The 17,309-nt window shown below is 35.9% G+C and overlaps 1 protein-coding gene across 5 annotated transcripts in view; it reads right to left on the bottom strand.

The window, feature by feature from the left end:
* apc (APC regulator of WNT signaling pathway) overlaps window positions 1-17,309 on the bottom strand; it is a 76,730-nt gene that overhangs the window by 15,955 nt on the left and 43,466 nt on the right. For 4 of the 5 annotated variants that reach the window (XM_088629368.1, XM_088629371.1, XM_088629370.1 and 1 more), the window contains exons 3-7: window positions 9,053-9,137; window positions 8,268-8,469; window positions 2,493-2,601; window positions 1,529-1,642; window positions 731-814 (exon numbers count right to left, since the gene is read on the bottom strand). In XM_088629368.1, the coding sequence (XP_088485494.1) occupies window positions 731-814; window positions 1,529-1,642; window positions 2,493-2,601; window positions 8,268-8,469; window positions 9,053-9,137 (594 nt within the window). Of the gene's footprint in view, window positions 1-730; window positions 815-1,528; window positions 1,643-2,492; window positions 2,602-8,267; window positions 8,470-9,052; window positions 9,138-16,819; window positions 16,983-17,309 lie in introns of those variants that run through there. The other variant, XM_088629372.1, reaches the window with a different exon arrangement.

Below are 17,309 nucleotides of genomic sequence, written 5' to 3'. Positions count from 1 at the left end.
TTTAACCCTTTTTTTATTTCAGCACAAAGTTAAGTGGGAGATGGTGGGGGTTCTTGAGTTAAGCAGGCTATTCAGGTAACAGATGCAGATGTGGGCTGGCTCCTTGTTTTACTGTTTTTTCCATATCCACAGCTGCAGCAAGAATGCTGCAAACAGCTTTACAGACAAACATCCTACTAAGATTTAAAATAGCAGGAGAAAATACAGCAGGGGCCTAATCATCCGTGCCAGTGAAAAACAAAAGCCATAATAACCCTCTGACAAGTCCATCAGAGAAACATAACAGTTATCTTCACAACATGCCTCTTACTGCAAAATACAATTACTGGTAGTTATCATGTATTTAATGCCTCAAACTCCTAATAAATGCATCAGCTTTACAAAGAATATAGAAGAAATGAGCAACCCTTATGATTATAAAAATGTGTAATACAAATCAGTTTTGAGAACTAATTTTTAAGTTCACAAATAGAACAAAATTCACTTCATACAAACTCCCCTTCAAGTGTTCATCTAAGGACTCTAAGTAACAGCGACAACAGTACCCCACCCCCACCACACTGGTACTTTGTGATACTTTATCGTCTGAGGTAAAATTCCTTTCCTGACACCCTTATCTTTAATAATACGGAGCATCTAGTGGTCATTAGGGCATAACAGTTCAATAAATTGAAAGCACTGCAGGAGTTCACATCACAACTGTCTTAAACATGTTGTCATTTGTACCCACCTCTGATTCTCCTGGCTGGGACTGTAAGTGTTGGCGAATACGAAGCATGTCCTTCTCAATCTGCTGAATTCTAGCCACTCTTGCCTAAAAGATATTCAACAGAAGCAACAAGATCTTAAATAATCATATGAATTTAGTGCCAATGGGTTCCATATACTTACATTTTAAACCCACTTAGTAATAAAAAAACTAAAAAGCTGCAGAACAGAGAAAGTTATTTACCACACGGTCTCCCTTAGAAAGCAGGATGATGATGTAATAATAATTTCAGATACCATGTGATGCAATACTCTTAATATTTTCCCACTGTTTCAATTTGATCTCCTGAAACACTGAGCTAAATTGTACATTTTACCACTACCATCTGCACAATTTGAAAATCCCACATGAAACTCCAGATCACCACTTAATCCAGCACAAGTGAAAATGACCTCATCGTCTAGCCCACACTTTCCAGCTGATGAACCGAATCAGCCAATTTTCCATGCTGGTGAACCCAGGAGAATGGAGTTCAGTTTTCACTTCTTCATGCCTGGCCTGACTGAAGATAATGTTCAGTTGGTGTCTCTCTGGCACATGAACCAATAATTTTGACCACAACTAGAATATTCAAGTACTATCTTGCTCAGTTTTACTTCTAACCCTCCTCAATTCACTTCATAGATGAATGAAAATCAGACAAAACCTCTGGGGACCCTCAGAATGTCACTTACAGCCTATAAATTTCACCATACTCATCTGTCAAAAACCAAGTATGCACCTTGTATGAAGGATGAATATAAGATTTAATTAAGCTACCTGTGCTCGCTTCTCCATGTCTTGACATGTTCCAAGTTGTTCTTCCATTGCCGCCCTTATCTGTCGCGCTTCATATTCAAGCTGTCTGCGGGTCATGTCTGTCTGCAGAGAAAACTGCATAACAGTATCACATCAGTAAAACCTTCACAAAACCAAAAATGTATATACATATCCTGTTAAACAGATGTTGATGCCCCATGGGATGCTTTTGTTGTTTGAGAGAACCAAAAATCCAACTCAAAGTTTCTAAATGAAGCCCAAAAGCTGCTTTAGACAAAGCTAAAGAAGTTATCCATTCCCAATATTTAAAGGGCAGTTGTTGGAAAGGAATGCTTGACAACTGTCAATACTCGACTTTCTAGTAGCATATTATATAAACATTTTCATCAAATTTCTCGACCACTTTTAAAGTTAAACTCAGCACACACATCTGTAGATAGAAAAGTACATTTTGAAGGCAGACATTAGAAAAATAAAAAAATAATTTAAAAAATCTCCTTAAAAACATTTTGAGTCTGTTAAGCCATCATCTGAATACTAAAATGAAGTCTTAAAATGTATTTAAATTGTCTTATTTAAAAAAATGTCCTTAAATAAAATTGAAAATATCAGTATATGACCTTGTCCCGTCCAACTGTTGTGATACTGGCTAAGCTTTAACAGTACTTCCATTTTTAGTTAACGTTCACAAGGAAATATTACAATGTATTCAAGATGTTATAAACAAAGAGTGAAACATCTTGTTTAAACAATGAAAGTTCTGGAGGGCTGGAACTATAGATAAATTATATTTTGTAATAAGTACAAGTTTGTCTGTACAAGTTTTCAAAATGGAACATCAGTATAAATCTCCAAGTAGCTCATAGAACTGCTCTAACCTCAGGGTTTTCCTCACGTGGGCGCTGTGTAAAGTAGTTGGAGATGACAAAATGCCACCAGACAAGATACTGTCACCCTAACTTACATTTTCTGTAAGGGGAAGGCTATCAATCCTTTTTGTGAGATTCTGAAGCTGAGCATAATACCAGTCCTTTTCCTTCTCTTCTTTCTCCAACTCGGCCAGTAATAAAGACCTAAGAAAAGAAAAAGTTGCTTATAAAATTTTATACGTTTGAATTAGTCTATGTATATTAATCAGAATGGGCCTCACTAGGTACTCACATTTAAACCCTGTAGTCTGAGGGGCAGAAAAATAAGCTAGTTGTTGCTTAGTAATGGTCTTTCAATGTCAAAACATCACAGATCATGCAGCAGTGCCAAACGGATTTAGATGCACTTGAATGGTTAGTTTTTCACTTCCCAACGGTAATAATCTTCATTGCATCACCCATTTATGCTTCAACCTCAACAGAATATGACCCCCTTGTGCCAGAAATGTTTTTGCATTTCATGCATCATGCACTTTTCATCCCAAAGATAGGCCAGACTGACAAAACCCAGAGATTTCCCCTTTTTTTCTCCTCATGATTGCTCAGAATCACAGCATAAAACCTCCAGTATAGACAGGTCCAATTTCATTAATCTATGTATGACTTCATTCTTGATTTTTATCACAATATTATTCCATTTCACATGGTATTCAATCGTAACTGTATATCAAATCAATCGAGTAACCAGATGAAAGATTTAATAAAAACTGCATATACATTTCATAAAGGGTTTTTTAAACACATACTAGTAAGTCTTGTACACAAATATTCATGTCTGTTTTGTGTTTAATGGGCACATTTATCAAATAGAGAAACAACAAAAATACCACAATTGCATGTGGCTTCTGTATTTGAATAGACTTCAGTACTAAGATTCAGGTACTCATTCAAATGTTATCTAAGAGTTTATTGATGTGTATAAACTGAATATATGAAAATATAGTATACAAGTGATCTCCAATTGTCTGAAAGCTAAACCAGGAAATGCATCACAATTTTTATCGCCGTTTCTCTGTATTCTTGTTTACCTCAACCTATTCTTGGCTAAATTTAATGTATTCATTAAAAAAAAAACAGTACAGCTTCATTTGACTATAGGCTTACAATCTGATTAGAGACGAATGCAGTTCTTCCTCACTGCTCTCTAATTATAGCATGAGACTGACACGTGCCCACTGAGAGGGACAAGGCTGGAAATAATTCAGTTTGCACACACGAATGAGCCTTCGTGTAACACTCTGGGCAAGATATGTGCATAGCTGTCCGTTTCCGAAAGCAGTCAACGTGGAAAAATCTATCATGAAGGATATGATAGAAACAAAATCTGCGGAGTGAGCAAGTCTCCACTGCACATTTTTCTTTAGTTAACATGTATAAAAAAAAAAAAGGGTCTACAAATGCCAACTATCTTGGCGGAGCGGTGCCTCTGTGGCTAAGGATCTGAGCCTGTGACTGGAAGGTTGCCGGTTCAAATCCCACAGCCGGCAGAGGAATCCTACTCCGTTGGGCCCCTGAGCAAGGCCCTTAACCCCAACTGCTCCAGGGGCGCTGTACAATGGCTGACCCTGCGCTCTGACCCCAAGCTTCTCTTCCTGTCTGTGTGTCTATGTCTCATGGAGAGCAAGCTGGGGTATGCGAAAAGATGAATTCCTAATGCAAGAAATTGTATGGGGCTAATAAAGCAACATTAATTAATAATTAATTAACATTAATTAATTATCTAATATTGAATTTACACCCATGCAACCCTTTTTTTCTTCCAAATATGGCTAGGGAGTGAAAAGAAAACCTGATCTTGTACCTATGTGAACTTACTTTTAACTTTTTATTAAGCATTAGAATTTTAATTGATTCTCATTTTTACATTTTACAGACTAATGTATTTATATTTAAATACTATAACTACTATATTTTACTGGAATATTAAGATATCTCATTGAACTTCTTAGCCATGACAGGAATAACATTGTAAATACTAGATAGTTCTAATGGTGTTCAGGAGCATTCTTCAATTTTCATGTTGTCTATTACTTTGAACAACAAGATTCAAATGCAAAGGATGTCAATTTGTTTGTACATAAGATACACTTTAACAATCTGAACATTTTTTCTGGGTTATTTCTATGTTATATGAAAAGAATTACTAATACATTTTATGGTTGCACATCAGACAAAAGATGTACAGTGCATAGTACAAACGTAGCACAGGAGAGGTATACATTTTCCAACTATCAGTATCTTTTTTTCATACATAACATTATACTCAAAAATATTTTCCACATTAATTACTATACATCACCAATATGTAGCCAACTAAAATAATGACAGATCACTACTTACATACTTAAGTGAAAAGAGCATTAACATTATTATACTAAATGTTTTGGTTTGGCTTCAGTATGCAAAGTGTCCCTCATTTGAAATATTTTATTGTTCCCACACATTAAAACGTTAAGCACCAAATAAAAAGGGATTTACATGAAATCACTGCATAGAATAGTGCACATCATGTATACAAATAGAACCCACTGTGCCTACTGCTGAGATCTTTCCCTATTATTGTAACCTTGACTTTAGTTGAGGAACTAAATGGCTAGATATATTGTAGTGTGGATAAAAGGTAGATATTACAAAACATTGATGAAAAGAAACTGATTAGAGTACTGAAAAGGTAGATATGTAAAATAAGCTATTTCAGAATTAACAACAAGGAGGAAAAGTTAAAACAAACTGTTGTCTGAGCTCTTTTTGAGAGAAAAGTGACTAAACGTGACCATAACAGTCTATACATTAATCTGTTTGGGCAACAATTCCATATTCTGCTTTAAGATCACTGAGATACGCAACAATCACTTATATTAAAAGGGCTCCAACTTTATCCGCATTGCAAATCAATTGCAACAAGATGCCTTATATCTGTTACATTTATTGATGTCAATATGTCTATGATGGTATATCCAGTTTTGTATGCCACTGGGTATATTTAAAATGCTATAATAACAACAAAATTACCAATTTACTCTATACTGATAATTGAGCTTTAATGGGTTAACAACAATGATGAACCTACGTAAAAATTATAAGTGCTTTGAATGTGCAGATTGCTCAACCAGTTGTTTCCTATTGCTCCATCTTAGATTTTTTTCTGTCCTCTGTGCTATCAGCCCTTCTCATTTTTTGGTACATTTACTAGAATTAGACTGTCTATACATTTTTGGAAACTGAAATTTTCTGGAAGTTGAAATAAAAGGAAAATGTCAGCTTAATTTGCAATTGAGGATGACTCAAGTTTTCTCTGAAGTGCAGAGAAGCAAATCTTCCAATACGATTCCACTGGGAGGTTCTAAACACTTTCGAAGATGAAAAGCAGAACTTCATTAGCAAGATTTTGGATTTTGCTTGAAGAGAATCTGTGTCAACCTAGTCAGGCTGATTAGATTAACCTGTTTAGATAATACTCGATTTTCATTCTGTGATGAAAGTAGATCATTTCCTATGGCAACACTTAATTTATAAAAAGACAGACCTAAATCAATCAGCATGTGATTTTGTAGAACCTTAAACCTTAAAGGTTCTTTGGAAATAACTAATTTGCTGTCACTGTCCAGTATTAATTTTGAACAGATGCTGAAAGACACCATCACTGCCTTGAAGTATATGCACTACCCAGAAAGCCTCATAACATAAAACTGCAACTGCAAGTCTGGAGATGAAACAATACAAAATTCAGAAAATATCTTTTACAAACATTAGTTTCAAACCATCAGGCTAGAGAACTAAAATCATTCCTGGGCATTTTGTTACAACTCAACATCCTTCCTTGCTGGCTACACAAATAACACAGTAATGCCTTCAAGAACTACATATCACTGAACTATCTTTATTGAAAAAGGTTATTAATGTTGTACTTAGAATACAATTACTGTGAATGCTGAGCCCCTCCTACAAACGAGTATGCACAAATGATTACATTTTAAACAGCTTTTAAATTTGTCTATAGTGGATTTTTCATCTAGGTCTATATTTGGCCAGATTCATGTAATTGATTGTGGTTGCGAATTGTATAGATTTTATATTTTACACAAGAGTCATTTTGTTTTACACTAACTCTTTAAAGAGCTCTAATATGGTTTTTACCAGGAAAAGCTGTCCTTTACAATTTTTGCAAAAATGTTCCAAAAGGCATGCAAAACATTTTGCAACATCGGATTTGCCATGGGTCGAACTGCACATTTAATAGAGTCAATGTAAATACTGATCTTATCAAAAAAGGGTATCGTTTCATAAAACACATCTCTATGAAGTGCAAACTTAAAATGCATTGTCACTGATCTCAAATGAAGATCATACTAGCAAATTAATATTTAGTACAAAGCTATCGCAGCTTGTTTGTAGAGAAATAAGCTTGCTCCTGCCTTAGCCTAATGAATAAAACTAAGAGTATACTGATATTTTCCTGGAGAGGCAGAAAAAAAATCAATTACAATTCTCTGCTCAGACCCACAGAAGAACATGGCAACATTGAGGGAGCAAGAAGGTCACATTGAAGAATCTAGATCTAGTTTACTGCTGAATCACCTTCATCACATTTCTAAATTCAATGCCCAATCTAGGGAACACATTTATCAAATAAACAGAGTTTACCATGTAATTTAAGAACTGAGGAAGAAAAAAATAGTTAAATAAAACACTATATATAATTCTTAAGAAAAACAGGTATAATGTTAAATTATTTGCATGAAACATTGTCACTTTCACTTGTGAACATGGTTATTTACATACACAAAATAGATCGTAAAGTATTCAAATTGATTAAATCTGCAATACCTTTCTAAATAAGTTCTCATTCAACAAAAGAAAGCACAGGAAAATGGGCACCAAATTTTGTAAATATTGCACACCTGAAGGAGTTCTTGTAAAATCTGTCCAAACTAACAAACAGATGCCCAGATCCAAGGATGCAAAACAGACTTCCATACTTCACTGATCAAAAGTTTTTCAACATGAACTTTATCTTTCTGTGTTAATCATACTAGGGATGAATTTGTCCTACACACCATTTGGTCCCATTTGACTTGGTAGATAACTGTCATGTGACATATTCATGTTTTTGATGTACTATGGAATCCTAGTAGTATCCAATAAAGTGCTGTTTTTGAAGATTGAGCCTCCCAATTCATCTTACTGCATATTTCAGTAAAACTTTACTTCCTCATCATGGGCAGTAACAGCCATTAGCATCTGGAGGACAAAACTGGGATGACTTATGAATTTTTTATTCCTGTCATTAGAGATATCGAGGGTCAATGCTTAGATCCTTGGACAGTTCCCTGATTTTCTTTGCTTTCTGATGTTTAAAGATGACTACATAACAGGATTTCAACATTTTTGACAAATGTAGTGGGTGTGAACATATTTCAACATCATATTTAGAAAAACCTGCAATTATTTTGGACAGGTATGTTCCAACAACATCCAACAGTAGCCTCTCACGTTTTTGAAGCTGATACACTGGCTTCTTCAATCTAAGAACTGAAAGACATGCTCATATCATTTAGCTACTAAAAAACAAACAAGCAACATGAGCCAAATGTCCCCCTCCTGTTTGTCAGCAATTGGCCCGTGCTTTTAATTTTGGTCAAGACAATAGAAAATCGAAAATTGTACAAAACATAAGGGTACAAAAGAACTTCCAGGGTCTAAATCCCAAAACAATGAAACTCAGTTGTCATCCAGTTTTGCAAATGAGTACAATGCACGTATGCTGTACATTATGTCAAGAATGCAAAGATACACAACGTGTAACTTGCCTCTCTTTCTCCAGTTCCTCCAGATGCCCCGTGCTCTCCCGACCCCCATTCACCACTCCTTTCCTAGGGAAGGAGCCCATGGGGACAGGACTACTTTCCCCTGATCGGCCAGACATGGAGCCCTCCTGGCTGCCGAATGAACGCAAAGACACCTTTGGACGCAACTTTACCCCAGGGAAGTTACTGGCATCAAGGTTCATTTCTGAAAAAAAATCACATATTTCATAGCAACATTTCAAGCATTTGAATTCAGCTCAGTTATCCCCCTTTACTTCAAACAACCTGTATTAGCAGCCCATAAAAGAGAGCATCATGCCAAAATTAAAAAAAGGATAAAAAGCACAGACTATCCAAATACTCCGGAAAACCAAGCTGGACAAAGCTTATCTTTCAATATTTGATAGAAATGTTATTCCCTCTGAGGGGAAAGGGAAATATGACTCTGTAGTTTTAAAGATTTTTTTTCAAACTCTGGAAAGTATCCACCTTCAAATCTTTATAATAAAATTAACTTGTCAAATGTAGACATTTTCATTGAAGTTTAATTTCACATAAGCAATTAATTTTACATATTAAATATAATCAAACACACATTTTGGTATTCCTTATGCAAAGGTCTGTACAAAACTATAAAATATAATCTGACAATTATATTTATAACAAGAAAGTTTCATCCCAGTATAATGCAGCCAATTTTGAAAAAGGTATTCACTTTTCACCTTATTTGCTTGAAAAGAATCATTTTTGGGTTCAGATAAATTTAAACCACCAGCTAAAAGCCTTACCTTTCAGTCTCTCCAACAGGTCAATTTGTCCAGAAGACCCCATGGATTCTTCTTCAATGCTTCCTTGTAGTTGCTTAAGCACCTCCTGGAGCAAGGAATGAAGCACAATCAGTATCCCTATGACCATACTGTATTCTGCTTTATAAGCAGACAGAGCTGGCAGCTGCTCTGCAGCACTTGTTCATACAACTACTGCACAGCAGCCCTGCTGCTACTGGCTAGTATAGCGCTGTTCTCTCACTCAAGCCTTCACTCAGAATCACTGCTCTATCAATGTAATAAACATCAAACCCCTGGCACAAAATATTAGCTGCATACTAGCAAAACCCTTTCAACATGGTGACATGTTTATTGTTATCTATAATGAAGTCTCAGCATACATTTCACCTTTGGACAAATTCCCACCTTGCAGCATAATGTTGCTCCAACGTGGATACACTCCAATTTCCTGATGCGCCATCAGAAAGTCCTAGCACAAAGCACTAAACAAAGCAGAACCACCTTGAAATGATATATAAAACAGTGCAGTCTATTTCCCAGACAAAGATTAACTGAGAAGTGTATTTCTATGCTATAATCACTTTGGAAAGGGCTGTCTTCACAAGTGCTGCTGATCTAAAAGATAACAAAAGCTGCAAACCTTCGTACATATTTGTCAGTTATTGTGATGGTGTTATTGTACTTAAAGCCTAGGTTCCAAAATTGCTGTCATTATGACCAAGGACATATCTTACTTATAAATGGTAATAAACGAAAATAAGATACACCGCATTGGAATCAGTCTTTTTTGGACAAAACAGCACTGAGAATACTCAGGAAACATTCTCATTCTTTGTAGCCACAAAATGATAGTTCTCGATGCATTTTTAACCCAAACCACAGAGCCTTCAGAAAGTATTTACCACCCATTGATTATTTCTCATTCTGCTGTGTTGCAAAGTCAAATTAAAGCATATTTAAAGAGGATTTTTTTCACCCCCTTTGTTTTAACAACCTAAATTGGGTGAGGTATTCAATTATCTTGAGATCACACTAAATACGCTAACAAGGTCAATAGCTTGATTGCACAATAAATATCACTGACTGAGGTCTCACAACTAAAACAGCAGATCAAATCAGTCCTGCTGTCATGAAGACCAAGGAGCTGCCTGTGGAATTTCAAAGTTGTTAGGAGGAAAAAAGCAGGAGAAGGTTATAAAAAGATTGGCAAAGCTTTGAACCTTCCTAGGAGCACCGTGAAGTCCATTGTAACAAAATAGAAAAAACATGGCACAACCCAGACACTACTAAGATCAGGCCATCCTAACAAATTGAGCAACCGGACAAGAAGAGCAATTGTCAAAGAAGTGACCAAGAGGCCAGACAGAGATGCAGAGATCTTTGGCTGAAATGGGAGAAACTGTCCAGACATCAACAATCTCTTCAGCACTTCACAGATTTGGCCTCTATGGGAGAGTGGCTAGAAGAAAGCCACTTCTGAGAAAGGCCAACATTAAGTCACACCTGGAGTTTGCTAGAAGCCATGTGACAAAACCTGAAACCTTTCAGAAGTCATGAGACTAAAGTTAAACTCTTTGCTAAACAAAGCAAAGCGCTATGTTTGGCGCAAACCAAATACAGCCCAACACCCGGGTAACACCATCGCTACCGTCAAGCATGGTGGTGGAAGAAACATGCTCTAGGGTTGCGTTTCAGCAGGAGGAACTGGAAAGCTTGTTGCCATCAAGGAAAACATGGATGGAGCCAAATACAGGCAAATCCTTGAGGAGGACCTGTTTCAGTTAGCCACAGATCTGCGTGTAGGGAGAAGATTCATTTTCTAGCAGGAGACTGACCCAAAGCACACAGCAAAAACTACCAAGGAATGGCTTGAAAAAAAGGTTAGTATTCTGGAATGGCCTAGCTAGAGCCCAGACTTGAATCCAATTGAAAATCTGTGGTATCACCTGAAAATTGCGGTCTACTGATGCTCTCCATCTAATTTGCAGAGTTGGAGCAAATCTGCATTGAAGAATGGGCACAACATTCAAATGTGCAAAGCTCATACAGACATACCCAAGAAGACTCACGGCTGTAATTACTGCTAAAGGAATATGACTACTTTTGTTAATGAGAAATGTAAGTCTTTAATTCTGGATGAATTAATGTTCTTGAATAAAAAATATTTTTGATTCATAAATGTGTTGAATTGATTGTGTTATTGAAGGGAGAAAACATTTCAAGCGTTAAAATTTGGATATGTAACAGGAACAAATACAAAAAAAAATTCAAGGGGGTGCATACTTTCTGAAGACACTGTACATAGTTAATTCTTTTACTACGCGAAAATATGCTTAATCTGGGAAGGGGACTTATTGTAATCTTTGGACAAAATTGTTTTCTGCTAAAGCACAGAAAGGCTTTCCAGGAACTTATTATCAAGCACTGCACCATGTACTATACAGAAGCTTTATGAAACTGTATTGGCTAATACTTTCATTGGTATGTTTAAGATATTTTAATAATAAATATTCATACAGTGCTCAAGTTTGTTTGTATGCACATCTACGCCAAACTGTGCACTAAACATGCAATTAGCATAAAGAAAAAAAACGAGTTCCTTAAAACTCTCATTCTTCGCAAATCAAACTCATCATAATTGCCAGGAGTCTTTGGGGGTTCATGTTTCTCATCTATGAATGTATCTGAGATCCAAAGCCTTAGCAGCTTGATGTGAAAAAAAAGATGAGCAGTAATATTAACTTATTTTTAAAAATATAGATGAAAAGGTGGTTGGTGAGGGTTTAAGGTCATGACACAGTCACATGTCAGAATGCTGTTCTTAATTTTCCTTGTTTCTATATTCTGTGGGCTGCTTACAGTGCAACATTGACTGGTTCATTAAAATACCAAACATATCTTTTGTTTTGAGGCCTCAAAGCATTTTAAAAAATGCAAGTAGCAAACTAAATGCTTTTGTTCTGAAGGTCTGCCACAGTTGGGTACCTCTACACAGTGGTTACAAAACTCAGGGTGTGTTTCTCACCAGGTCTACACTCTCAGCTGCGCTGTGATAGACTTCAAGAGAAAGCAGAGTTCTGGGATACAACTATTGCTCCAGATGCCTCAAAATAAGAGTTGGCAGCATGTAATCCCCCAGTTCTTTAAGAATGCCAGTTTACCAAACTCTCTTACGACTGTTTTCTCTTGTGCACTACATCTTATTGTTCTAGGCTCTGATGTCTTAACTAACCTCAGATAGGTCAAATTGTATAAGACCAGGAGGAATTTGGCTAGAAAATGAGGGTCAGTAACCCTACAATAAATGACTACTATTACTAGCAGTACCATGGCAGTAATAGTCCCCTGATATAATGTTTAATCCAAAAGTTTGTGCCACCTACAGCATAGTATAGGTGGTGACCATACTGGGGTAAAGATATATAAATTCTGTCCCAGCCTTGCTAACCTTCTGAAATCAGACTATAAGGTGGTAAAACTAATGTAAGATAATACCTTGCAAATGTGAGATAATTACTTTTTTTAATTTACTGAAATATGCAGTAATATTGCAACACCCTATACAGTACTGACAGAATTTAGACCAGGTGTGTACAGTCCTGGTTCTGTGTATGGGTTGTTATTCTAATTTAACTTGCAGCAAACTAAACCATCTGGGAGCCACATAACCATCAATTTAACAGCATCTCCCAGTTGTTCAAATACTGTTGTTCTTAATAAATCTTGAAACCTGTGAACACAATAGCTGTTTAAAACAGGCAGCAGCTGACGTTAACCAAGTGCACAAATGATTCTGTAATTTAGAAATTTACATATGTCCCTTATTTTCTTATATCTCTTTCCAAGATAAGCAGATTGAGTTACTTAACTTTATACAGCATTCTTATATTCAGCAAAAAAGAATCATATATATTTTTAAAATCTTAAATTCTCTTTGCATAAACATACCTATATTTTAGTATATTCACAATTTTTTTTAACAAATCAAAAGATGAAGACTATTTCATCCTTGTCACTTGAAAAAGCAAAAAAAACTTCTCCCTAAGTCAGTTAGAAGAAAGCTATTGAAAAAGCACAAAGGGAGATGTAACAACTGTACAAGCTGTCTGATCTGAAGCTGAACCTATAATCATGCTCAGTATGTTATCTCGTAATTATGCTGTGCAGCTGAAAAAAGGACTGAGATTACAATTAGACAGTTGATATACCATTTCTGCAACACTAGGACCACTACTTCCACGGCTCATTATTGTTTAGCAATGGAAGCAAATTATCTGGTTTATTTTACGGTTTGAGCAAAAGAACAAGACATTTAAAAAAATTAAGCTAACACTGCGAGATGTGAAACAATGCAACAAGAAAACAAAATTACCTTTTCGTTGAATATAAGACAAGTGCAAGAAATAGTAAAGCACAATGTTTAAAAACAGGAAACCACACAAAGAAGCAAGGAATATGTACAGCACACTACAAGCAGGAACAGCCTACTTCTGTCAAGCTGTATCCTGAAGTTCCCTTGGGGATCGGCAGTAATACATAAAACTCAAATCACACTCACTAAAAGTGTTCAAACTAATTTCTGCTAAACAGTTAAAGACATTACAACAATCACTAATTCTAACAAAGTGGATAAGCATGAACGGCAAATAAAATGTACAGATAAAGTCACAAATGTTTCACTATGCCACACTTATGACTACAGGCATTTTCATAAGTCAATCTTTTTGCAAACAACCATAAATTATTTTCAATCCATCAACCTAAAGCCTTAAAAATAAAGTAAATTACTGAAAGTAAAATTAAAATAGTTTAATAAAAAAGCTTTCTTATTAAATTGCAAATCCAAGTTGAAATGAGATGTCTATATCAGTATAGTAATGGCTGCAAATTAAGAGTCCTTATTTTTACTGACACAGGATACTTAATGAAATCATTTCAAGAATAATTGTCAGTGTCAGATAACATTTAAGGCTATTCCCCTACAAAAAGAAGGTGTTTCAGCCTTAAGGCTAGAGGAATATAAAAATACACCATTGCTTTGATCTACCATCAAATGGTTTCCCCATCTGACAAAATCACAAACAGCAATGAATCCTATAGATGTACTCCAGTTTATTCTTTAATCTTTTTTGGCATTTGATCTCGTGCTGCCTCAGAAGTAATATTAGAATGCATTCATCTTTGTTTTAAGTTGTAATTACTCTTGCCCATCATTAGATTTTGTTCACGGTTCAGCTTTGTAGAAACCTGCAGTAGCTTCATAACCAAGTTCAGAGATGCCTTCAGTTTTTTCCCAGCTGTCATACTTTCTTAAATAGTAAAGAAAATGAAAGGTGTATTTTGTTACTTTTTTAAACAAACAAATTGACATTAAGCTGTTCAGTTAAGTTGTAACAATAAAGTCATGGTACCTAAAAAGCATTCATAAAGCATTCAGGGCCACTACATTAGTGGCAAATGTGATTCCTCAACAGTAAATGAAGGTCTAAGAGTATGTGGGCTAGAAAACCAAAAAAGCTGACATATTTGAGATTGAAAATAGATATCTATCCTCAATGGGCTGTAATAATAACAGGCAGGATTTGAATATAGGCTTGCTGGAGGCAGATCATCAAAAAGGTGTTTCACAAAATCAACCAGGATCAGACTGAGTGCATTTAAACAGGGAGAAATGCCAGCAATGTAACAGCAAATGCTTTTCACAGCCTGTGTTACTTCTGCATTAAAGGAAGACAAACTGGACTGTAGAGGTGCCGTTTAGGAGAACGGAAACCATACTGGAATTCTGCTGATAATAACATGCTCAAACTTCACTGTACTAATAAAATTGTCTTTGCTTATTCTGTGATGGAGGCTACGGTGCATCACAGTGCACTTGTCTATTGGTATTTTTATGTCATAGAATTGATTAAATAGTTTGCAATGCATGGGGTGCGCATTATAATAAGAAAGAAATGGAAACTTGTAAAAGTTGAAATGGAAAAGAAGAGTTGTCTGTTTTATGCCGGATTTTGTCAGAAATCATGCTTACAAAGCTAAGCCTATAAAGAAAACACTTTCAGTGCTACAGGCATCATTACCAGTACCCCACATTTCAACAAGCTCAATACACCGTTAAAAATGCTCTACCATGGCTCTAGCATTAGTTACACTACAATATTAAACTCACAGTAATTACAGTTACAGCAAGCATAATAGCATTATGTTTCTTCACTTCAACCCTGATAAAAGTTTAGAAGTGTAGTGTGCTTAAATTCAAACGATACTGCAGTCTTTTTCGCAAGTCTTTAATAAGCTAAATCTAGTTTGGAAAGATTTAGAAGTTTGAGTGTTTAGAACAAAACTTGACATTCAAAAAGAAAGACTGAGCTAGTGGCACAGATTCAGTATATGATGCTATTACAGCAGATCTCAATCCTGGTGTTATATATGTAGTATGTGCATGTAGTTTTTTTATGTCTGCTGCACCATTTATATAAATATTTAAAGGTTGCCATGCACATTTTTCTGGAGCATACATAGTCATTAACATCATAAAATATTTAGATATTTATAAATCTTGAAAAAATCCTTTCTGAAAACCAAATTGAGCCAGAAAACATTAAAGGAGTGTGAACAGTAACTTCACCTTAGTACATCAAAATGCAAAAGCATGAAGTATAAAATATATTAGCTAAAACCCATTCTAAACAAACTAATCATCTATATGTCTTCCTCAAAATTGTAAACGGATTAAACACAAAGCATTTTTGTCTCTTCAGCAGAAAAACAACATTTTTCATACACCCTTAAAATCTTTTAAAACATCTGAACTTCTTTCAAGGTAGACAGACTTTGTCCTGCTTCTAATAGATTCTGCCAATACAATTTTTCCAATTTGTGTGGAGATCAATCAAAGCTAAAAGGATTTTGATTATTGTTAACAGTACAATATTGCATGAAAAGATCAAACTGCAGCCCAGAAGAAGGGATCTGAAAATGCAGACCTTCTACATTCACATCTTCACAACGTTATAGGTTACGATACGCTCACAGCATTGTTTGATGTGGCACTGATTTCTATTACATTTCCCCACAGAAGGTTACCCCACTCTTTAATCTGTAATTCTTCTTTGCCAAGTTCTTTCTCCATTTCTGTGATGAAACCATCCAGAGTTCGTTCTTAAGAAATCTAATTACTTGGGGACCATGGTGTATTTTAGTTCTGTCTTATTGAACCCACACACATAAAAGGCTTCAAAGCTTAATATCTTTTACTTGCTTTTATCCACTAACAGTTCAAAGGCTTTGTATAGATGGCACAGTTTTTAGTGTGAAAGTGAAATAAATTGCTTATGCCTTCAACAGCTAACTTGTACTTTAGTAATGGAAATCTCACCATCAGCGGTCCTAAGCAAAAGTGGTATATTCTACTGCACCCTGCTCTATCCTAGATGTACCCACAGTGGTGGCAAAGCCCTGTTGGGAAAGACACTTAATGTCTGTTGTTCGCCTTTATAACGAGCCTTTATCTGACCTACATGAACTTAAAACGCAGAAAAGTAGCACCAAATTGTTAACCTCTTATAGGAATCTGCATATAAAATCAACTACTTCCAAAAAATAAACCTGAGAGTTATAAATGGAAATATGTAAGATACATAAGAATCCTTTGGCAAGCAAAATCTTTTTGCCATGAAAATGACAAAATCACGTTTGCCGGGTTTCTAGAACAGTGGAAGAAACATGGTCTCTCTCTCACACAGAAATAGTTCAATTCACTCTTACCATAATGAAGCCACTGCTATCGTAGCAACCCCTGTTTGTGAGAAAGCGCATCATCCTCCAGTAATCCGAAAGTGCAATCCCAGACTATATGATGTACATCTTCCACCTTTCTAAATTAAAATAAAAGACAACCCCATGCTCAAGACGCCAACATGGCCCTAAAATGGTGTCCGATAACACAATCTTCTCGCAGGAAGCAGCTTGTCATCCCACCCAAGTCAATAAAAATCTGCCTAATGCATAAGGAGGACAATGGAGCTGCAGCTGCTTTCCATTAAACTAATATGACACTGCTTTCCTATCCCCCTGGGCACCCCAGCTCTTACTATGTGCAAGATGACCTCTGCATCTCTGCTTGAACCCTGCATCATTAACAGGCTGCCTAAAAACAGTACACATTTTCCTGAGGAGGGTTCCACACAAGTACTCTTTTATTCTCCACTAATGACAAAAGGAAGCACACAAAAAAAAAAAATATCCCCATAATAAT

This window comes from Lepisosteus platostomus, chromosome 4, assembly GCF_059453375.1.
Source record: "Lepisosteus platostomus isolate fLepPlt1 chromosome 4, fLepPlt1.hap1, whole genome shotgun sequence".
Taxonomy (NCBI): Eukaryota; Metazoa; Chordata; class Actinopteri; order Semionotiformes; family Lepisosteidae; genus Lepisosteus; species Lepisosteus platostomus.
Note: the sequence above shows the minus strand (reverse complement) of the source record. Positions and strands in the feature narration are given on the sequence as shown.